This window comes from Nerophis ophidion, linkage group LG17 (assembly GCF_033978795.1).
Source record: "Nerophis ophidion isolate RoL-2023_Sa linkage group LG17, RoL_Noph_v1.0, whole genome shotgun sequence".
Taxonomy (NCBI): domain Eukaryota; kingdom Metazoa; phylum Chordata; class Actinopteri; order Syngnathiformes; family Syngnathidae; genus Nerophis; species Nerophis ophidion.
The window spans coordinates 5224125-5246696 of NC_084627.1; the positions used below are offsets into that span (position 1 = coordinate 5224125).

General features: G+C 39.1%; 1 protein-coding gene across 2 annotated transcripts in view; it reads left to right on the forward strand.

Annotated features, from left to right (window-relative positions):
- The window catches only part of LOC133535840 (AP2-associated protein kinase 1-like), a 74397-nt gene extending 67905 nt beyond the window's left edge, over positions 1-6492 (forward strand). For both annotated transcript variants that reach the window (XM_061875814.1, XM_061875815.1), the window contains exon 21: positions 5875-6492. In XM_061875814.1, the coding sequence (XP_061731798.1) occupies positions 5875-6272 (398 nt within the window). In that variant the 3' untranslated portion in view covers positions 6273-6492. The remainder of the gene's footprint in view (positions 1-5874) is intronic.
- The last annotated feature ends 16080 nt before the right edge of the window (positions 6493-22572 follow it).

Here is a 22572-nt window from a genome sequence, read left to right on the forward strand (position 1 = left end):
ACCTCCCCTCCTGTCCTCGTCGGGCCCGCAAAAGCAAGAAAAGCACAGCGTCCTCTCAGGGTGGGAAAGTTACCCCGAGATTCTTGGTTGCCTCCATCGCCCGCTTACTCCGCCCGTCAGCCGGGTTATGGAGGGCGTGTCAGGCGAGCAGTCAGCAATATCGAGCTCCTTTTTGTCCGCATGTAGGAGACCTTCAAGCCTCCTGTCCTTTTGTTATACTAGTGCTACTTTTCCTCTGCGGTGCAGTCTATGCAACTTACTGCACGTCATGCAGAAAGTCCTCCTGGTGTTCATGGCCCAAACCTGCCTGGTGATTCTTGTGCTCCTTCTATTTTTGTGACTTCGTTCGAAATAAAAAAAGAGGATGGCAAATAAAAGACAAATGTGAACGTCAGCGTGTCGACTGCTTGATTGGACAAAATGCATGTTGATGTAGTGCCCGCGTAAAAGTTTGTGGAGGACGGGTCGGCAACCCAAAATGTTGAAAGAGCCATATTGGACCAAAAATACAACAACAAATCTGTCTGGGGCTGCAAAAAAATAAAAGCCCTGGAGTGGCCGTGCCAGCAACTTGCGGGTTGCAGGTTCGATTCCCACTTGTGCCATCCAGTTACTGCCGTTGTGTCCTTGGGCAAGACACTTTACCCACCTGCTCCCAGTGCCACCCACACTGGTTTAAATGTAACTTAGATATTGGGTTTCACTATGTAAAGCGCTTTGAGTCACTTGAGAAAAGCGCTATATAAATATAATTCACTTCACATACAGATAGTGTGTCATGAGATATAATTGAATTATGAGGACTTAAAGGGGAACATTATCACAATTTCAAAAGGGTTAAAAACAATAAAAATCAGTTCCCAGTGGCTTGTTGTATTTTTGGAAGTTTTTTTCCAAATTTTACCGGTCTCGGAATATCCCTAAATAAAGCTTTAAAGTGCCTTATTTTCGCTATCTTCGGAAACCACTATCCATTTCCCAGTGACGTCACACAGTGCTGCCATTGTAAACAAACAATGGGAATAGCACAGCAAGATGTAGCGACATTAGCTCGGATACAGACTCGGATTTCAGCGATTTAAGTATTGAAACAGATGGTTGGAGTATGAAAGTATTGAAGAAGAAACTGAAGCTATTGACGCTATTCATAGCCATAGCATGGCCGAATAGCTGCGTTAGCATCGCCGGTAAAATGTGCGGAACCAAACGATCAGGACTTTCGCATCTTTTGACACTGGAGCAACTTAAATCCGTCGATTGGTAAGTGTTTGTTTCGCATTAAATGTGGGTGGAAGGAAACGTAATATGGTTGCAAATGCATCTACAGGTTATCCATACATCTCTGTGCCATGTCTGCTTAAGCACCGCCGGTAAATAGCATGTTAGCATCGATTAGCGTAGCATGTTAGCATCAACAAAACTCACCTTTGTGATTACTGTGACTTTATCGTTACAAATGCATCTGCAGGTTATCCATACATCTCTGTGCCATGTCTGCTTTAGCACCGCCGGTAAATAGCATGTTAGCATCGATTAGCGTAGCATGTTAGCATCGATTAGCTGGCAGTCAACATCAACAAAACTCACCTTTGTGATTTCGTTGACTATCGTTGCAAATGCCTCTGCAGGTTATCCATACATCTCTGTGCCATGTCTGCTTTAGCACCGCCGGTAAATAGCATGTTAGCATCGATTAGCTGGCAGTCAACATCAACAAAACTCACCCTTGTGATTTCGTTGACTATCGTTGCAAATGCATTTGCAGGTTATCCATATATCTCTGTGCCATGTCTGCTTTAGCACCGCCGGTAAATAGCATGTTAGCATCGATTAGCTGGCAGTCACGCCCCGACCAAATATGTCTGATTAGCACATAAGTCAACAACATCAACAAAACTCACCTTTGTGATTTCTTTGACTTAATCATTGCAAATGCATCTGCAGGTTATCCATACATCTCTGTGCCATGTCTGCTTTAGCACCGCCGGTAAATAGCATGTTAGCATCGATTAGCTGGCAGTCAACATCAACAAAACTCACCCTTGTGATTTCGTTGACTATCGTTGCAAATGCATCTGCAGGTTATCCATACATATCTGTGCCATGTCTGCTTTAGCACCGCCGGTAAATAGCATGTTAGCGTCGATTAGCATAGCATGTTAGCATCGATTAGCTGGCAGTCACGCCGCGACCAAATATGTCTGATTAGCACATAAGTCAACAACATCAACAAAACTCACCTTTGTGATTTTGTTGACTTAATGGTTGCAAATGCATCTGCAGGTTATCCATACATCTCTGTGCCATGTCTGTCTTAGCATCGCCGGTCAAATTTGGAGACACTCTGGTACATTCAATGGGGGTCTGGTGGCAGATTTCTTGCCAGTGGTGCAACTTGAATCCCTCCCTGTTAGTGTTGTTACACCCTCCGACTACACACCGACGAGGCATGATGTCTCCAAGGATCCAGAAAATAGTCGAAAAAACGGAAAATAACAGAGCTGAGACCCAATGTTTACAATGTGTTGAAAATGAAAATGGCGGCTATATTACCTCGGCGACGTCACATTCTGACGTCATCGCCTCCAGAGCGATAAACAGAAAGGCGTTTAATTCGCCAAAATTCACCCATTTAGAGTTCGGAAATCAGTTAAAAAAATACATGGTCGTTTTTCTGCACCATCAAGGTATATATTGACGCTTACATAGGTCTGCTGATAATGTTCCCCTTTAAAGGAAACCAAATGAGCTCAAATATACCGTATTTTCCGCACTATAAGGCGCACCTAAAAACTTCCAAATTTTCTCAAAAGCTGACAGTGCGCCATATAATCCGGGGCGCCTTATATGTGGACCAATATTGAGCCACAACAGGTCTCGCAACTACGGTAAGCAGCCGCCGATTTAATTTTCCCCCGCAGGAGAAGAAGGGCGCAGTGCATGCTGGGATATATTTCCATTTGTGTGTTTATGTAAAGACCTCAAAATGGCTCCTATTGAGAGACATGATTTCAGGAAAGCAGGAATTGTCACTGAACTGCTGAACAACACTGACTCCGTTAATGACGTCTCGAAATAGTGCAAAGCAATAACTCAACGTTGCTGAAATGTTAATGTCACACAACACAACACACAAAATAAACATGTAAAGCTCACTTTATGAAGTTATTCCTCATCCACGAATCCCTCAAATTCTTCTTCTTCAGTGTCTGAATTAAACATGCCACAAGAGGTCTCGCAACTACGGTAAGCAGCCGCCTACCGTTTTTTCCCTGTTAGAAGAAGAATCACATGTCCCGGTGCATGCTGGGATATATGACTGCAGGAGGCGTGCCGAGTTTAAACTCAAGACAATTAGTCACACAGTAGGAGACGGGAATAGAGCAGCAGGGAGAGAATCTAACATTAACAGCAGCGACACTGACTCCTTTAATGACGACTTTGACGAGACGGAGCCGGGCATGTTGGATGTCGTATTCGCCCAACTGTTTAATTCGATTCGTGGATGAGGAATAACTTATTAAAGTGAGCTTTACATGTGTATTTTGTGTGTTGTGTGACATTATCGTTTGAGCAACGTTCAGTTATTAATCAATCAATCAATCAATGTTTATTTATATAGCCCCAAATCACAAATGTCTCAGGACTGCACAAATCATTACGACTACAACATCCTCGGAAGAACCCACAAAAGGGCAAGGAAAACTCACACCCAGTGGGCAGGGAGAATTCACATCCAGTGGGACGCCAGTGACAATGCTGACTATGAGAAACCTTGGAGAGGACCTCAGATGTGGGCAACCCCCCCCCCCCCCCCCCCCCCTCTAAGGGACCGAAAGCAATGGATGTCAAGCGGGTCTAACATGATACTGTGAAAGTTCAATCCATAGTGGCTCCAACACAGCCGCGAGAGTTCAGTTCAAGCGGATCCAAGACAGCAGCGAGAGTCCCGTCCACAGGAAACCATCTCAAGCGGAGGCGGATCAGCAGCGTAGAGATGTCCCCAATCGATACAGGCGAGCGTTCCATCCTGGGTCTCGACTCTGGACAGCCAGTACTTCATCCATGGTCATCGGATCGGACCCCCTCTACAAGGGAGGGGGAGACATAGGAGAAAAAGAAAAGAAGCGGCAGATCAACTGGTCTAAAAAGGAGGTCTATTTAAAGGCTAGAGTATACAGATGAGTTTTAAGGTGAGACTTAAATGCTTCTACTGAGGTGGCATCTCAAACTGTTACCGGGAGGGCATTCCAGAGTACTGGAGCCCGAACGGAAAATGCTCTATAGCCCGCAGACTTTTTTTGGGCTCTAGGAATCACTAATAAGCCGGAGTCTTTTGAGCGCAGATTTCTTGCCGGGACATATGGTACAATACAATCGGCAAGATAGTATGGAGCTAGACCGTGTAGTATTTTATACGTAATTAGTAAAACCTTAAAGTCACATCTTAAGTGCACAGGAAGCCAGTGCAGGTGAGCCTGGTTTGTAATCTATTCATAAAGTTTGACTGACCTATCTGACTGTTTTGTTGACTTTTCCTTTAGCGCAGCTCCATCTAAAGCAGGGGTCGGCAACCCGCGGCTCCGGAGCCGCATGCGGCTCAGCTGCACAATCGCCGACCCCCCAAATTGTTGCGGGGAGATTCCGGAATTCAATGCCTCTCCCCGACATCACCCAATTTTCACTCTGACTACAATATTAAGGGCGTGCCGTGATGATATTACTCTTAACGTCCTCTTGAACGTCATCGCGCCCGCCATTCGCGGAATGCTATTTGCGTGCCGACCGGACACATGCATTTCGCTGCTTCTATCGGCACATGTATGAGATCGCAAGGCATACTGGGTGACTCAGAGTACACTGACGGTTGTGATATAAACAACTTTAACACTCCTACTAATATGCGCCACATTGTGAACCCACACAAAAGAAGAATGACGAACACATTTCGGGAGAAAATCCTCACAGTAACACAACAGAAACGCAACACGACAAATACCCAGAATCCTTTGCATCCATGATCATTTCTGACTATGTTATACTGGTGCTCGTGGTGTGTGTAACATACTCAGGAAATGTCATGGGTGCAAAGGATTCTGGGTATTATGTTGTGTTACTGTGAGGATTTTCTCCTGAAATGTGGACTTGCAAGCAGTTTGTACATGTTGTAGAAGGTGTTTAAGGCAATGGCTTCATAGCACGCCCTTATTCTTGTCATCTGGGTGACCACCAGCAGATATTGGCGAGAATAACTGCGGCTCGCATTGTCTTCCTCATTTTGTGAAATGGCTCTTTGAGTGGTAAAGGTTGCCGACCCCTGATCTAAAGGATGCATAACGTAAGCCCAGCCTCTACTGTAGCGTCTATTCTATGCGGTGCACCTTATATATGAACAAAATATTAAAATAGGCCATTCATTTAAGGTGCGCCTTATAGTGCGGAAAATACGGTAATTTGCAAAAATAAAATTTTGGACCAATTAGGTGAAGTTGCATATTTTCCCACAGCACACCAGACAAGATGTCGCGGCACAGCGGTTGAAAAACACTGATATAGAACATCCGCATGTAATCACAATAATGAACCTACTCATTTTCATCTTATGTAACTTGTTTTATATGACATTTATATTTGCAGGGGGATGTTTTTTCGTTGTTATTTAGACTAAGTTGTCATTCTGTTATAAATAAGCTCCATGACATTATTTTGAGGACGCTCTAATTTATGCACTAATGAACATTTTATTTGACCCATTGAGCTACTAGATTCTAATCAGGTAAGATCATTCTCTTAAAGTTTGACTCACTTTTTTTCCTTGTTTTTAAGTCCTCTTTTATCCCCAGCTCACCCGCCTCTTTGTATTTGCACACGCAGACCAGCAGGGGGCGCCCGGCTGTCACACACAGGAGCAGGCTGGGACCCGGGTGTCTGTGCAGGTCGCCACGGAAACGCCGATGCTGTGGACCGGTAAAGGGGATGAGAGGTGCGTGGGATTAAAAGCTATGGACTCTCAGCCCCGGCTCGCACCTTTCACGACGTCGCCGTCTTCTCCCGACGTCTTCCTCCGGGCGCCGTTTGGAAAGCGAAGCGGACGCCCGGCGCTCCAGGGTCTGCCGCTGCCCCAGCAGCCGGTGGCGGTGCACCGCGTGGTCTCCAGGGTGGGGCAGCGGGCCGCCGTGGGCTCCGTGGCGGTGGGGCCGCTGCATTCGTGGACCATAGGGGGGCGGAGTCTGGACGACCCATTCAGCACCGCCCCTTTTCAGCGACCTTGATTTAAGGTCAGTGCTCTCCACCATTGTTACGTATTTCATCTTTTTATAAAGATTCAAATGAGTCTTTCGCCAAATGTAGTTTTAGCAGTGTTACTTTTTTGAAAGTGTTACCAAAATAGGTGTTGTACTCATTTGCTTTGTTGCTTGTAAGAAACAATTTTACAGTCTGAATGCATGGTTGGCAAACTGAAGCCAAGCAAATAAAAATGTATGGAAAATACTTAAAGTACATATTTTTGTGGAGGAATAACCAAATATGGATAAAGTGTTCCCTCCATTAATAAAATCCACTTTAAGTGAAATCCGTGTAGTACAGGGGTCCCGATCACTCCGGGAGAATTCCGTATTTTAGTGCCTCTCCCAGAAATCACACCGGGTAAACATTCTCCGATTTTCACCCGGACTACAATATTGAGGGAGTGCCGTGATGGCGATGACTTTTACAACCTCAGAAGCATGCCGTCGCCCCCGCTTGAACACAATGCCATCTACTTGCCGGCCGGAAACGTGCATGCAGCCTCCGTTAATACACAAAGTAGACTGCAAGGCATACTTGGTCAAAAGCCACACTGAGGGTTGTGATATAAACAACTTTAATACTGTTACTAATATGCGCCACACTGTGAACCCACACCAAACAAGAATGACAAACACATTTCGGGAGAACATCCGCACTGTAACACAACATAAACACAGCAGAAGAAATACCCAGAATCCCATGCATCCCTAATTCTTCCGGGCTACATAATACTCCCACGCTAGGTCAAACCCCCCCCCTCCCACTCCCAACCGACGCACCAGCGGGGGTGAATAATGTAGCCCGGAAAATTAGCTACCTGCTGCCACCTACTGATATAAGAATAGTATTACACAGTTACTCAGCCGAGCTCGAGACGGCACCAATACTCAACAACAACACGTCATTTGCAAACTATAATTACTGGTTTGCAAAAAATATTTTCAACCCAAATAGGTGAAACTAGATAATATCCCACGGCACACTAGTGGTTGAAAAACACTGCTGTACACTGTATGTTATTCCACACACTTTATACACTTTTCTCAGGCAGGCATGAATATTTTCTCGCATTTCTCTCCTTTAAACACTCTCAAAGTTCAAACCCTTGTGAATTTAAAAAATATAAGTACAGTTCATTACCGTATTAAGAAATAAAACCAAAAATTACAACCTGTTTTTTTTTAGGGCTGTAGGATTTTTTGACCTATAAATGAGCCCGCAGCATTTCCACACACAACCAATCACACCATCTTTTTGAGCCTTAAATCCTACACTTTTGGCTTCGTTCTACATTATAAAGGTTCGAGAGGGCATTGGTGTCCGAAATAATCCTGTCTCATCCATATTAACAACTTGTTCAGGATTATATTCCCCCACCACAGTATACATTCTGTACCGTACAGGACACATGGCCTGAAGAAGATTGATCGACAATGTTCTAATCTACAGTCTTTTACCCAATCAGGATCCAGAAGACTGCGCATTCATACGCTGTAAAGAAAGAAGCATGTAAAAAAATTACGCACACACAAAAAAAGGCCAGGTAAAGTGAACTGTGTTGTAGTGAGGGAACACTGTATTTATTTATTGAAATAAGAGTTTACATTGTGTGACACCAAAGAAGCTAATATTGTGAAACACTCAATTCTAAATATATGAAAAGAGGTTTATGGTATGAAGTATAAATATATATATATATATATACTCATATAAACATCACAGAAAGAATCTACAAACAGAATTTCTAAAAGGACTTGTTCATGACTTATTTAAATACTATTTGTTTATGCCAGTTTTCTTTGAGGGCCACATCGCAGCAATGGCTAGCATTAGAGGGACGATTATTATTATTTTTAAATGAATTAAAATTATGTATGCAGGCAATAACCAGTGATTAATTTAAGTTTAAATTTAAAAAATATTTTAAAATAAATATCATTTGACAGCATTGGTATAAATGTGTAAAGTAACAATGATTGTCACACACACACTACGTCTGGCAAAATTATTCTCTGCATTTGACCCATCACCCTTGATCACCCCCTGGGAGGTGAGGGGAGCAGTGAGCAGCAGCGGTGGCCACGCCCGGGAATAATTTTTGGTGATTTAACCCCCAATTCCAACCCTTGATGGGAGGTAATGGCTCCCATTTTTATAGTCTTTGGTATGACTCGGGCCGGGGTTTGAACTCGCGACCTACCCTCGCAGGGCGGACACTCTAACCACTACACTGCGTATATTATATTATGTATATAATCAATCAATCAATCTTTATTTATACAGCCCTAAATCAAAAGTGTCTCAAAGGGCTGCACAAGCTATGACAACATCCTTGTTTCAGAGTAAGTATGCACTTAAAATACTAAGTACACACTTAAAAACTAAGCATGCACTATAAAGGTTACGTACATACTTATGTCATAAACACATATTTATGCACTAAAAAGACTAAGTACACATTTTTGCCTTAAAAAACTATGTAAGTACACTTATGCCCTAAAATAATGAGTATGCACTAAGTATGCTCTAAACAACAAAGTATGCATTAAAAGACTAACTACGCAATTCCACCCTAAAACATATGGATACATTAAATAAACTGGGGGGCGGTATAGCTCGGTTTGTAAAGTGGCCGTGCCAGCAACTTGGGGGTTGCAGGTTCGATTCCCACTTCCGCCATCCTAGTCACTGCCGTTGTGTCTTTGGGCAAGACACTTTACCCACCTGCTCCCAGTGCCACCCACACTGGTTTAAATGTCACTTAGATATTGGGTTTCACTATGTAAAGCGCTTTGAGTCACTAGAGAAAAGCGCTATATAAATATAATTCACTTCACTTCACACATTTGTGCCCTAAAAAGTACTCGTATGCCCTAAAAAATAGTATGCGCTATAAAGACTAAGTGCACACTTGTGTGCTAAACAACTAAGTATGCATTAAGAAGACTAAGTACACACGTATGCTCTACACAAGTAAGTATGCAGTAAAAAGACTAAGTACACACTTGTGCTGTAAACAAGTTTTTATTACACTATTGCCTATGCACTCCATTATTAGATGTTTTCACGTAGAAACTGTTTTGTTTACTAACCTAACTGTATATATACACTATGTAACATATGTTAGCATACATATAACAAATATGTTAGCATACATGTAACATAAATGCTAGCATACATGTAACATAAATGCTAGCATACATGTAACATGTATGTTAGCATTCATGTAACATAAATGCTAGCATACATGTAACATACATGCTAGCATACATGTAACATATATGTTAGCATACATATAACATAAATGATAGCATACATGTAACATAAATGCTAGCATACATGTAACATATATGTTAGCATTCATGTAACATAAATGCTAGCATACATGTAACATATATGTTAGCATTCATGTAACATAAATGCTAGCATACATATAACATATATGCTAGCATACATGTAACATAAATGCTAGCATACATGTAACATATATGTTAGCATTCATGTAACATAAATGCTAGCATACATACAACCTATATGCTAGCATACATGTAACATAAATGTTAGCATACATGTAACATAAATGCTAGCATACATGTAAAATATATGTTAGCATACATGTAACATAAATGCTAGCATATATGTAACATATATGTTAGCAAACATGTAACATAAATGCTAGCATACATGTGACATATATGTTAGCATACATGTAACATACATGTTAGCATACATGTAACATAAATGCTAGCATACATGTAACATATATGTTAGCATTCATGTAATATAAATGCTAGCATACATGTAACATATATGTTAACATACATGTAACATATATGTTAGCATATATGTTAGCATACATGTAACATAAATGCTAGCATACATGTAACATATATGTTAGCATTCATGTAACATAAATGCTAGCATACATGTAACATATATGTTAGCATACATGTAACATAAATGCTAGCATAAATGTAACATAAATGCTAGCATACATGTAACATAAATGCTAGCATACATGTAACATAAATGCTAGCATACATGTAACATAAATGCTAACATACATGTATGTTAGCATTTATGTTACATGTGTATGTGGGCCTACAGAGGATGTCGTAGTGGTTTGTGTTGTGGTTTGTGCAGCCCTTTGAGACAGTAGTGATTTAGGGCTATATAAATGAACATTGATTGCTTGATAATCATGTGATATTTGGCATGATTAGATAACATTTGGAAAATACAGATTATTTTTACTGAAATAATTTAAAAATGTAGTATTTTATTAATACAATTTCCCCAGGCTTTCGCGGGCCACATACAGATCTGGCCCCCGGGCCTTGGGTTTGACACCCGTGCTTTAATGCCTTCATGTCTCCATTCTATTCCAATGGAGCGTATTGAAACACACTTGTCTGGTAATACCTCTGCTGTCCAGAGGCGGCAGCAGCGAGCGGAAGAGCGCCTTGTTTTAATCAGGAGATGAAATGGAAAAAAAGAGATGTCAACTTTCATGTCCCAATAAATGGAGACAAAAACAAGTTTGTCCTCCATATTAGGAAGAGAGGACTTTCGGGATCAGTTATCCGTCTTTGTGAGCGTAGAGAGAGGAGAAAGTTTACTCAAGGTCGTGTGATGTCTCCTGTTGAGGTCAGCTTTACAGATGCCATGTGAGATAGTGACACACATTCAAGTGCCAATAATAGTCACACACACACACACTCAGTGTGGTGAAATTATTCTCTGCCATCCGACCCATCACCCTAGTTCACCTCCTTGGAGGTGAGGGGAGCAGTGAGCAGCAGCGGTGGCCACGCCCGGGAATATTTTTTGGGGTGATTTAACCCCCAATTCCAACCCTTGCTGCTGAGTGCCAAGCAGGGAGGTAATGAGTCCCATTTTTATAGTCTTTGGCAGGGGTGTCCAACTCAAATACAGACTGGGCCAAAAATGTAAAAACTGAACAAAGCCGCGGGCCCAAATTTAACAAATTAACCTTTTAATAGGAACCCAAACAAGTTTTACATAAAATATTGAACAAGCAAAGCTTATGTTACTTAATAGTGACATGAAATCGAGTTTCAAATAATAATAATAATAAAAAAATATCAATGGCATATCAAATAAAATTTGAATAAAAATGTAATGCTTCTTTTCTATTTATAAACTTTTTCCAAAGGCTTTTAATACATTTGAAAACAAAACAACAATAATGGATGAATCAAACATTCAGGTAGCCAGAGAAAGTGAAGTGAATTATATTTATATAGCGCTTTTCTCTCGTGACTCAAAGCGCTTTTACATAGTGAAACCCAATATCTAAGTTACATTTAAACCAGTGTGGGTGGCACTGGGAGCAGGTGGGTAAAGGGTCTTGCCCAAGGACACAACGGCAGTGACTAGGATGGCACAAGCGGGAATCGAACCTGCAACCCTCAAGTTGCTGGCACGGCCACTCTACCAACTGAGCTATACCGCCCCCCAGTTTATTTAATGTATCCATATTTTTTAGGGTAGAATTGCGTTGTTAGTCTTTTAGTGCATACTTTGTTGTTTAGAGCATACTTAGTGCATACTCATTATTTTAGGGCATAAGTGTACTTACATAGTTTTTTAGGGCACAAATGTCTACTTAGTCTTTTTAGTGCATAAATATGTGTTTATGGCATAAGTATGTACTTAACCTTTACAGTGCATGCTTAGTTTTTAAGTGTGTACTTAGTATTTCAAGTGCATACTTACTCTGAACCAAGGATGTCGTCGTGGCTTGTGCAGCCCTTTGAGACACTTGTGATTTAGGGCTATATAACATTCTTTGTCGGGACTTTGTTTGGAATGTATAGTCAATTCTTTCCTACTGCCGTGGGTTTTGCTGTGTTCCAGCATTCCGCTTTTGTTGTTTTGCACCTCTTAGTTTTAGTTTTTTTTTTTTTTTATAGCCTTAGTGCCTTCCTAGCATCTCTGTTTGTTTTGAGCTATGTTAAATATTTTTCCCTGGACGTTGCCTTCTTGGTCTTAATCGCCGCCATGTGACCTGAGAGTATATATATCCATCCATCCATCCATTTCCTACCGCTTTTTACCTTCAGGGTCGCGCAGGGCTTGCCCAAGGACACAACGGCAGTGACTAGGATGGCGGAAGCGGGAATCGAACCTGCAACCCTCAAGTTGCTGGCACGGCCACTCTACCAACCGAGCTATGCCGCCCGTTAATTATTGCTCAGTTTGCTAAACTGATTTGCTTTAACACTGAATATAAAACAAGCGACGCTTATATAACTTAACTGTGCAAAATTAACTTTCCAAAAACAAACGAAAGAATATCAATGGCATATTAAATAAAATGAAAAAAAAAAAAAAATGGTGGTAGCAGGGGGGTGTATAATAGTGTAGCGTCCCGGAAGAGTTAGTGCTGCAAGGGATCCTGCGTATTTGTTCTGTTGTGTTTACGTTGCGAATGTGCTCCCGAAATTCTTGTTTGGTGTGGGTTCACAGTGTGGCGCATATTTGTAACGGTGTTAAAGTTGTTTACATGGCCACCCTCAGTATGGGTGTTGACCAAGTAGGCCTTGCATTCATTTCTGTGCGTATAAGCCGCATATATTATGTGACTGGGCTGGCACGCTGTTTGTAGGGAGGAAAAGAGGACATGACGACAGGTTGTAGAGGACGATAAAGGCAGGGTCCTCAATATTTCTGGGTGGAAATCGGGAGAAATTCGAGAGGGGCAATGAAATTCGGGAGTCTTCTGGGAAAATGGGGAGGGTTGGCAAGTAAGAGTATTAGCGGTGTTACCGCGGCACCACCGCTGTATAATACTGGCGGGCCAGCTCTAATGTTAATTTGATATTGCCAAAAGGGCCAAATAAAATTAAAGCTGCAAGCAGCGTTGGTCGGGTCCGCCTTTGGCCGCTGCTGCCGCTACTCAGGCCCTGGTCTAAGTCAGACCAACATAGAGGTTTTTATTTCATGTCTCTACGACATTTCTAACAGAAGTTACATGCAGTTTTGTCTGGGTTTTTTCCAAGGGGGCGCTAAGCGCAATTTAGATTTTTGGGGTTTGGTTTTTTATTAGATGGCAGTTTTTGCCAGTCCTTATATGTGTGTAAAATTTGGTGAGTTTTGAAGCATGTTAAGGGGGGGAAATTATAGATCGGCGATTCTGGATGTTGTTGATAAATGGCTTTTGCTTTGCATAGTAGAGCTTTAACTAGCACTTTGAAGCATTTTAAGGGTGTCAAATTACAGTTTAAAGAGGCAAAAATGACATTTTTTAGGAAACTTTGCACAGGGGTTTTTTGAAGGCGCGTAAAATCCAAACCGGAGCAGTAATCAAAAGGGTTTAATGTCTCTCCTGTGCGAGTTTGAAGCCGAAACAACAAACGCACTGGGAGGAGTTTCGATTTGAAAAAGGTGACGGGTTTTTACAAAACTTTTATTTTGAAGGGGTAATTTTTAACTTCCTGTCGATTTTGGCCCTAGGATGTCAATTATCTAAATGTAGATCTAAGTGAGACCTACATAGAAGTTTTTGTTTCATGTCTTTCCGACATTCCTACTGGAAGTTACAAGCAGTTTTGTCTGTTTTCTCTTCCTAGGAGCAGTTTTTTCTGTGTTTTATTCAAGTTTTATTAATTTTTTTTTTCATTAAATCGCAATTTCTGCCAGTCCTGATGTGTCTGCCAAGTTTGGTGAGTTTTGAAGCATTTTAAGGGGGTCAAATTACAGCTCAAAGAGGCAAAAATAGCATTTTTTGCGAAAATTTTGCTTTGAATGAGTTTTTGCAAAATTTCTGTTGATTTTGGGTATAGACGTTTTTTATTGGAAATGTAGATCTAAGTCAGACCTACACAGAGGTTTTTGTTTCATGTCTCTACGACATTGCTAACGGAAGTTACAAGCAGTCTGTTTTTTGTTTCCTTTTAGGGGGCGCTAGAGCGCAATTTTCATTTTTGGGGTTTGGTTGCTTAATATGTTGTGGTGTCACGGTAGACCGACGTGTGTGTCAACTTTGGTGAGTTTTGAAGCATGTTAAGGGGGTCAAATTGGGGCGCGACGGTGCGGAATAATAAAGAATAATAATAAGAATAATAAAACACACCAGATACAATAGGGTCCTTGCCTATGGCAAAGGACTCCACAGGAGTCCTTTGCCATAGACAGGGCGGACCCTAATTACAGGGCGGGGGGGGTTTGGTGTTAGCTGGTGTATATAATAGCCAAGAGTCATGGATGCATTGCATTCTGGGTAAGTGCTATGTAGGTTAGTTGAGTGTTTCTGGAAATAACGGTACTTTCCACATTTCCCAAACGTCCTCAGCGCAATTTTATATCTTTACCGGTCTACCCGTCTTGTTGAATGCACATCTCCATGGCAACCTCCTCGGACTGCACTTTTATTGTCCAGTTTCCTGCCGTTCCTCGGCCTCTGAGACTTGCCTCACACGAGCTAACAATCTCCCAGGACCAGCATATGGAAAAGATATATTAAGATTTATTGTCGTCATCCCAACACTATTAGAAGCACTTCCTCAAATAGTCACGTCACCCCCCCCCCCCCCCCGTGCATTCTCTGATTTATGTGGCACCTGCCCTGCCGGAGAATAAGAAGACATAGCAGGAGACGTCAGTGACAAACTTAGGGGCGTGCACCTTCCACTTCAGCCGCCAGATGGCAGTAGAGTGTGGGATATCTTAAACTGTGCTTTTGTGGCATTTCCAACTTTGACCACAAAGTAGAGTGGCGCTTTCTGTCATTTTCAGCAGACCGCATTGAAAAATGATTATAAACGAGAGCCACCCATGAATGGGGCCATGTTAATCCCTTCCGGACTGTAGACACTACAGTATATGTACATTTTATGGATATATTTTATTTTATTTTATTTAGCAACAATTATTTTAACCAGCCATTCATTATTCAGACAAATATATTTAATAGGGGTGTCAAAAAATATATATTTCTAATTAATTTCGGTTCTTATTTGCAACAATTGATTAAAACAATTTAATACAGTTATAAGGGGATTCATATTAATCCCATTTAATTTAAATATGGACACTATATTTACATGTTAAATATATACTTTATTTTCTAATACATTTTATTCAGCAACAATTATTTTAGCCAGACATTTATTATTTAGACAAATATATTTAGTAGTGCTATGAAAAAAAAAATCAAATTAATTCCAATTCTTACAACGATTCTTATCAAAAATATATGTATAAAAAAATAAAAAAAAATTTGAAGGGGATTTATTTATATGGCCCCATTCATCACCATTTACCTGACACACGGAACGTGACAAACTTTGGTGTGTGCACCATCCACCTCAGTCGCCAGATGGCAGTAGAGTGTTGAAAATTTGATTTTATCCATCCATCCATTTTCTACCAGGGTTGCGGGTGGCGCTGGCGCCTATCTCAGCTACAATCGGGCGGAAGGCAGGGTACACCCTGGACAAGTCGCCACCTCATCGCAGGGCCAACACAGATAGACAGACAACATTCACACTCACATTCACACACTAGGGCCAATTTGATTTTATTCAGCAACAATTGTTTTAGCCAGCCATTCATTATTTAGACAAATATATTTAGTAGGGGTGTCCAAAAATATTTTTTTTTCAAATGAATTGCGTTTATTTGCAACAATTCTTATCAAAAATCAATTATAACAAACAAACAAAAAATATTTTAAAACATTAAAAAAAAAACCAGTTGGAAAGGGATTCATAGGGCCCCCATTCATCGTCGTTTACCTGACACACGGAGCGTGACAAACTTGGGGTGTGCACCATCTACTTCAACCGCCAGATGGCAGTAGAGTGTGGAATATTTCAAACTGCGTTTTGTGACAATTCCAACTTTGACAACAGCGCCAGGTGCTATGTAGAGTGGCGCTTTTCGTCATTTTCAGCAGACCGCATTGGAAAATGATAAACTCCCCAAGCGATATCCACCAAAAAAAAAAAAAAAAAAATTCAAAAGAATTGGGATTCTTACGATTCTTATAATTAGATTAAAAAAAAAGTTGGAAGGGGATTCATATGGTTCCCATTCATTGCTGTTTACCTGACACTTGGAACGTGACAAACTTGGGTTGACACCTTCCACTTCAGCCACCAGATGGCAGTAGAGTGTGGAATATCTCAAACTGCGTTTTGTGGCAATTCCAACTTTGACAACAGCGCCAGGTTCTATGTAGAGTGGCGCTTTTCGTCATTTTCAGCAGACCGCATTGGAAAATGATAAACTCCCCAAGCGATATCCACCAAAAAAAAAAAAAAAAATCAAAAGAATTGGGATTCTTACGATTCTTATCATAATTTGATTTTTAAAAAAAAGTTGGAAGGGGATTCATATTGCTCCCGTTCATTGCTGTTTACCTGACACTTGGAACGTGACAAACTTGGGTTGACACCTTCCACTTCAGCCACCAGATGGCAGTAGAGTGTGGAATATCTCAAACTGCGTTTTGTGGCAATTCCAACTTTGACAACAGCGCCAGGTGCTATGTAAAGTGGCGCTTTCCATCATTTTCAGCAGACCGCATTGGAAAATGATAAACTCCCCAAGCGATATCCACCATAAAAATAAATAAATAAATAAATTCAAAAGAATTGGGATTCTTACGATTCTTATAATTAGATTAAAAAAAAAGTTGGAAGGGGATTCATATGGTTCCCATTCATTGCTGTTTACCTGACACTTGGAACGTGACAAACTTGGGTTGACACCTTCCACTTCCGCCACCAGATGGCAGTAGAGTGTGGAATATCTCAAACTGCGTTTTGTGGCAATTCCAACTTTGACAACAGCGCCAGGTGCTATGTAGAGTGGCGCTTTTCGTCATTTTCAGCAGACCGCATTGGAAAATGATAAACTCCCCAAGCGATATCCACCAAAATAAAATAAATTCAAAAGAATTGGGATTCTTACGATTCTTATAATTAGATTAAAAAAAAAGTTGGTAGGGGATTCATATTGCTCCCGTTCATTGCTGTTTACCTGACACTTGGAACGTGACAAACTTGGGTTGACACCTTCCACTTCCGCCACCAGATGGCAGTAGAGTGTGGAATATCTCAAACTGCGTTTTGTGGCAATTCCAACTTTGACAACAGCGCCAGGTTCTATGTAGAGTGGCGCTTTTCGTCATTTTCAGCAGACCGCATTGAAAAATGATAAACTCCCCAAGCGATATCCACCAAAATAAATAAATAAATGAATTCAAAAGAATTGGGATTCTTACGATTCTTATCATAATTAGATTAAAAAAAAAAGTTGGAAGGGGATTCATATGGTTCCCATTCGTTGCTGTTTACCTGACACATGGAACGTGACAAACTTGGGTTGACACCTTCCACTTCCGCCACCAGATGGCAGTAGAGTGTGGAATATCTCAAACTGCCTTTTGTGGCAATTCCAACTTTGACAACAGCGCCAGGTGCTATGTAGAGTGGCGCTTTTTGTCATTTTCAGCAGACCGCATTGGAAAATGATAAACTCACCAAGCGATATCCACCAAAAAAAAAAAAAAAAAATTCAAAAGAATTGGGATTCTTACGATTCTTATAATTAGATTAAAAAAAAAGTTGGAAGGGGATTCATATGGTTCCCATTCGTTGCTGTTTACCTGACACTTGGAACGTGACAAACTTGGGTTGACACCTTCCACTTCAGCCACCAGATGGCAGTAGAGTGTGGAATATCTTAAACTGCGTTTTGTGGCAATTCCAACTTTGACAACAGCGCCAGGTTCTATGTAGAGTGGCGCTTTTCGTCATTTTCAGCAGACCGCATTGAAAAATTATAAACTCCCCAAGCGATATCCACCAAAAAAAATAAATAAATAAATTCAAAAGAATTGGGATTCTTACGATTCTTATCATAATTAGATTTAAAAAAAAAAGTTGGAAGGGGATTCATATGGCTCCCATTCATTGCTGTTTACCTGACACTTGGAACGTGACAAACTTGGGTTGACACCATCCACTTCAGCCACCAGATGGCAGTAGAGTGTGGAATATCTCAAACTGCGTTTTGTGGCAATTCCAACTTTGACCACAGTGCCAGGTGCTATGTAGAGTGGCGCTTTCCATCATTTTCAGCAGACCGCATTGGAAAATGATGAAATCCCCAAGCGAGATCCACCCAGCAATGGAGCCATATTAATCTCATCTAATTTAAAACATGGACACTATATTTACATGTTATCAATATACTTTATTTTGCAATACCCTTTATTCGGCAACAATTATTTCAGACGGCCATTTATTATTTACACAAGTATATTTAGGAGGGCTGTAAAAAAAAAAAAAAAAAATACAAAATGTATTAATCCGGAGTCTTACTTGCAACGATTCTTATCAAAATTAGATTAAAAAAACAAAACAGTTGGACGGGGATTCATATGGCTCCCATTCCTTGCCGTTTACCTGACACACGGTACGTGACAAACTTGGGGTGTGCACCATCCACTTCAACTGCCAGATGGCTGTAGAGTGTGGAATATCTCAAACTGCGTTTTGTGGCAATTCCAACTTTGTCCACAGCATCAGGTGCTATGTAGAGTGGCGCTTTCCATCATTTTCAGCAGACCGCACTGAAAAATGATTACCGGCGAGATCCACCCAGGAATGGAGGCATATTAATCCCATCTAATTTAAATATGGACACTATATTTACATTTTATAGATATACTTTATTTTGCAAAACTTTTTATGGAGCAACATTTATTTCAGCCAGCTATTTATTATTTACACAAATATATTTAGTAGGGCTGTAAAAAAAAAAAAAAAAAAAATCAAATGAATTGCAATTCTTATTTGATTTTTGATTATTATCAAAAATCTATTATTTTATCTATTTTATAAACCCTCAAATTAAGTTAAGTTAAAGTACAAATAATTGTCACACACACAATAGGTGTGGTGAAATTTGTCCTCTGCATTTGACCCATCCCCTTGATCACCACCTGGGAGGTGAGGGGAGCAGTGAGCAGCAGCGGTGGCCACGCCTTGGAATAATTTTTGGTGATTTAAAGTTAAAGTACCAATGATTATCACACACACACACACACCAGGTGTGGCAAAAATATTCTCTGCATTTGACCCATCACCCTTGATCACCCCTTAGGAGGTGAGGGGAGCAGTGAGCAGCAGCGGTGGCCACGCCCAAGAATTTAACCCCCAATTCCCACCCTTGATGCTGAGTGCTGAGCACTCGAAGCATCATCCATCTATCCATCCATTTTCTATCGCTTATTCACTTTTGGGGTCGCTGGTGCCTATTTCAGCTACAATCGGGCGGAAGGCGGGATGCACCCTGGACAAGTCGCCACCTCATTGCAGGACTCAAAGCATAATGTAATGAGAAAATACTACCAATAATATGATGTTTTCTCTTGGATTTAATACAAGAGAAAACATCATATTATGAGTTATTATTTAGTTTAATAATAATTTATTAATTATTAAAAAATAATTAATTAATAATTACAAGAGAAAACATAATATTATGAGTTATTATTTAGTTTAATAATAATTTATTAATTATTAAAAAATAATTAATAATTACAAGAGAAAACATAATATTATGAGTTATTATTTAGTTTAATAATAATTTATTAATTATTAAAAAATAATTTAATTAATAATTACAAGAGAAAACATAATATTATGAGTTATTATTTGGTTTAATAATAATTAATTAATTATTAAAAAATAATTAATTAATTGATAATATTTATTATTAAATGCCAATACATTTGATGTATTGGCATTTAAAAGAAATGAGCCCCACAAATGTGAGAACTCTCCAATAGACACTTGCCTTTGCATCTCATGACTTCTACTGTAAATTAACTCTTAATCCACACATTAAACATGACATCTGTAAAGCTGACTTTTTTTAATTATTTTTTTTTAAATGGCGTTTGAGGAGAATAAACTGCTGGGGGCAAAAAAAACAGTTGAAACCAAAAATATTTCTGTGATGTTTTTGTCCCGTCTTGTTTTCATTATTGCAATCTAGATGTTTCCAGGGTGTTGCACAACATCTTTCCCAAATGGAACAACAGATGAGTTGCTACCCAAAAGTCGGGACACATTTTGCTAAAAAAACATTCCTCGTTGTTTTTGGCAACATTATCTTGCAAACTAAGGGGATTTTTTTTTCTGTTGACAAAAGCACAACACGCTTCTATTTTAGTATTTGATTGAGAAATAATCCTTTCTTCATCGACCAATCACTGCTAACCATTCATGTTTTCTCAAAGCCTCCGCGGGATTTTCCAATCCTGACAAACCTCAAAAATCCTTTGGACGTCAACCTCGCACGCTCGCTGCAAATGAGGTGACACACTTTTGTTTTTCTACTGCGTTTTTTTTTCTTTTGACTGTTTGGGAAGATGAATGTGCTGCTGCCTCTCTGGCTTCCTTCAGCACAGCTGGCCTCCATATTACTATTAATGATGATAATAATATCATTTTTAATAATAATAATATTAATACTCTTATTAGAGTCCTCTCCAAGGTTTCTCATAGTCACGGTCACTGACGTCCCACTGGGGTGAGTTTTTCCTTGCCCTTATGTGGGATGTCGTCGTGGTTTGTGCAGCCCTTTGAGACACTTGTGATTTAGGGCTATATAAATAAACAATTGATTGATTGATTAAACAATAATAATAATATTATTATTACAAATAATAAATTATCGTATCCATATTATCATTATTAATACAAATTGTATTATTATTACTAATAACAATATTATTTGTATTATTAACAATAAAAATAGGTATTAATAATACGTTTATTATTAATAAAAACAATAATAGAATTATTATTAATAATGAAATTATGATTATTGCGATTATCATTAATAATAATGGTAAGAATATAATTATTAATAATAATATTATTAATAATAAATAATCATATCCATATCATTACTATTAATAACAATACCCATAATATTATTAATAATAATATTGTTATTAATAACAATAACATTATTAATATAACAATATAATTAATGACATCATAATTATGATTATTATTACTAGTAATGATGGTGATATTATTAATAATAACAATAATAATATTATTATTATTACAAATAATAAATTATCTTATCCATATTATTATTATTAATAAAACATGTATTATTATTACTAATAATAACAATATTATTTGTATTATTAACAATAAAAATAGGTATTAATAATACATTTATTTTTAATAAAAACAATAATATAATTACTATTAATAATGAAATTATGATTATTATTGCGATTATCATTAATAATAATAATGGTAAGAATATAATTATTAATAATAATATTATTAATAATAAATAATCTTAACCATATCATTACTATTATTATTAACAATACCCATAATATTATTATTAATAATAACAATAATATTGTTATTAATAACAATAACATTAATAAAACAATAACAATATAATTAATGGCATAATTATGATTATTATTACTATTAATAATGGTGATATTATTAATAATAACAATAATCATATTATTATTAATAATGACATTATGAATATTATTATTGATAGTAATATTGATAACATACTTTTTTTTATTAATAATAACTAATAATACTCAATTGGTAGGAGGCCACGGGGAAGACCCAGGACACGTTGGGAAGACTATGTCTCCCGGCTGGCCTGGGAACGCCTCAGGATTCCCCGGGAAGAGCTAGACGAAGTGGCTGGGGAGAGGGAAGTCTGGGTTTCCCTGCTTAGGCTGCTGCCCCCGCAACCTGACCTCGGATAAGCGGAAAAAGATGGATGTATAATAATAATATTAATAATAATAATATTAGCAATAATAAAAACAATATTGTTATTATTACTACTAATAATAATAGCAATAATATTATTAATAATAATGACATTATTATTATTAATAATAGCCCCACTTTAAAACACCCTTGTGTTGTGTTGAAATGGTCATTTTGTAGCCAAGAGCACTGAGGTTGCACTCACACCAACACAATCCTGCTTCAGACACCAAGTGGGTGGAGTTTGTCATACAGCAGCCAACCACCAGGGGGGGCAAAGCACATGCTAGTCTATTTACAACAAGGGTGTCTAAAGTGCTCATTCTTCATTGGCCTTCAGCATAAACTAAATGCATGTATTAATAATGAGACACATTAGTAGATATTACACTAAGTGGCTTTGTCAGCTATAACATCAAGCGTAGCCCCGCCTCCTTCAGTTGTACAGTAAGAACTTTGGACACCCTGA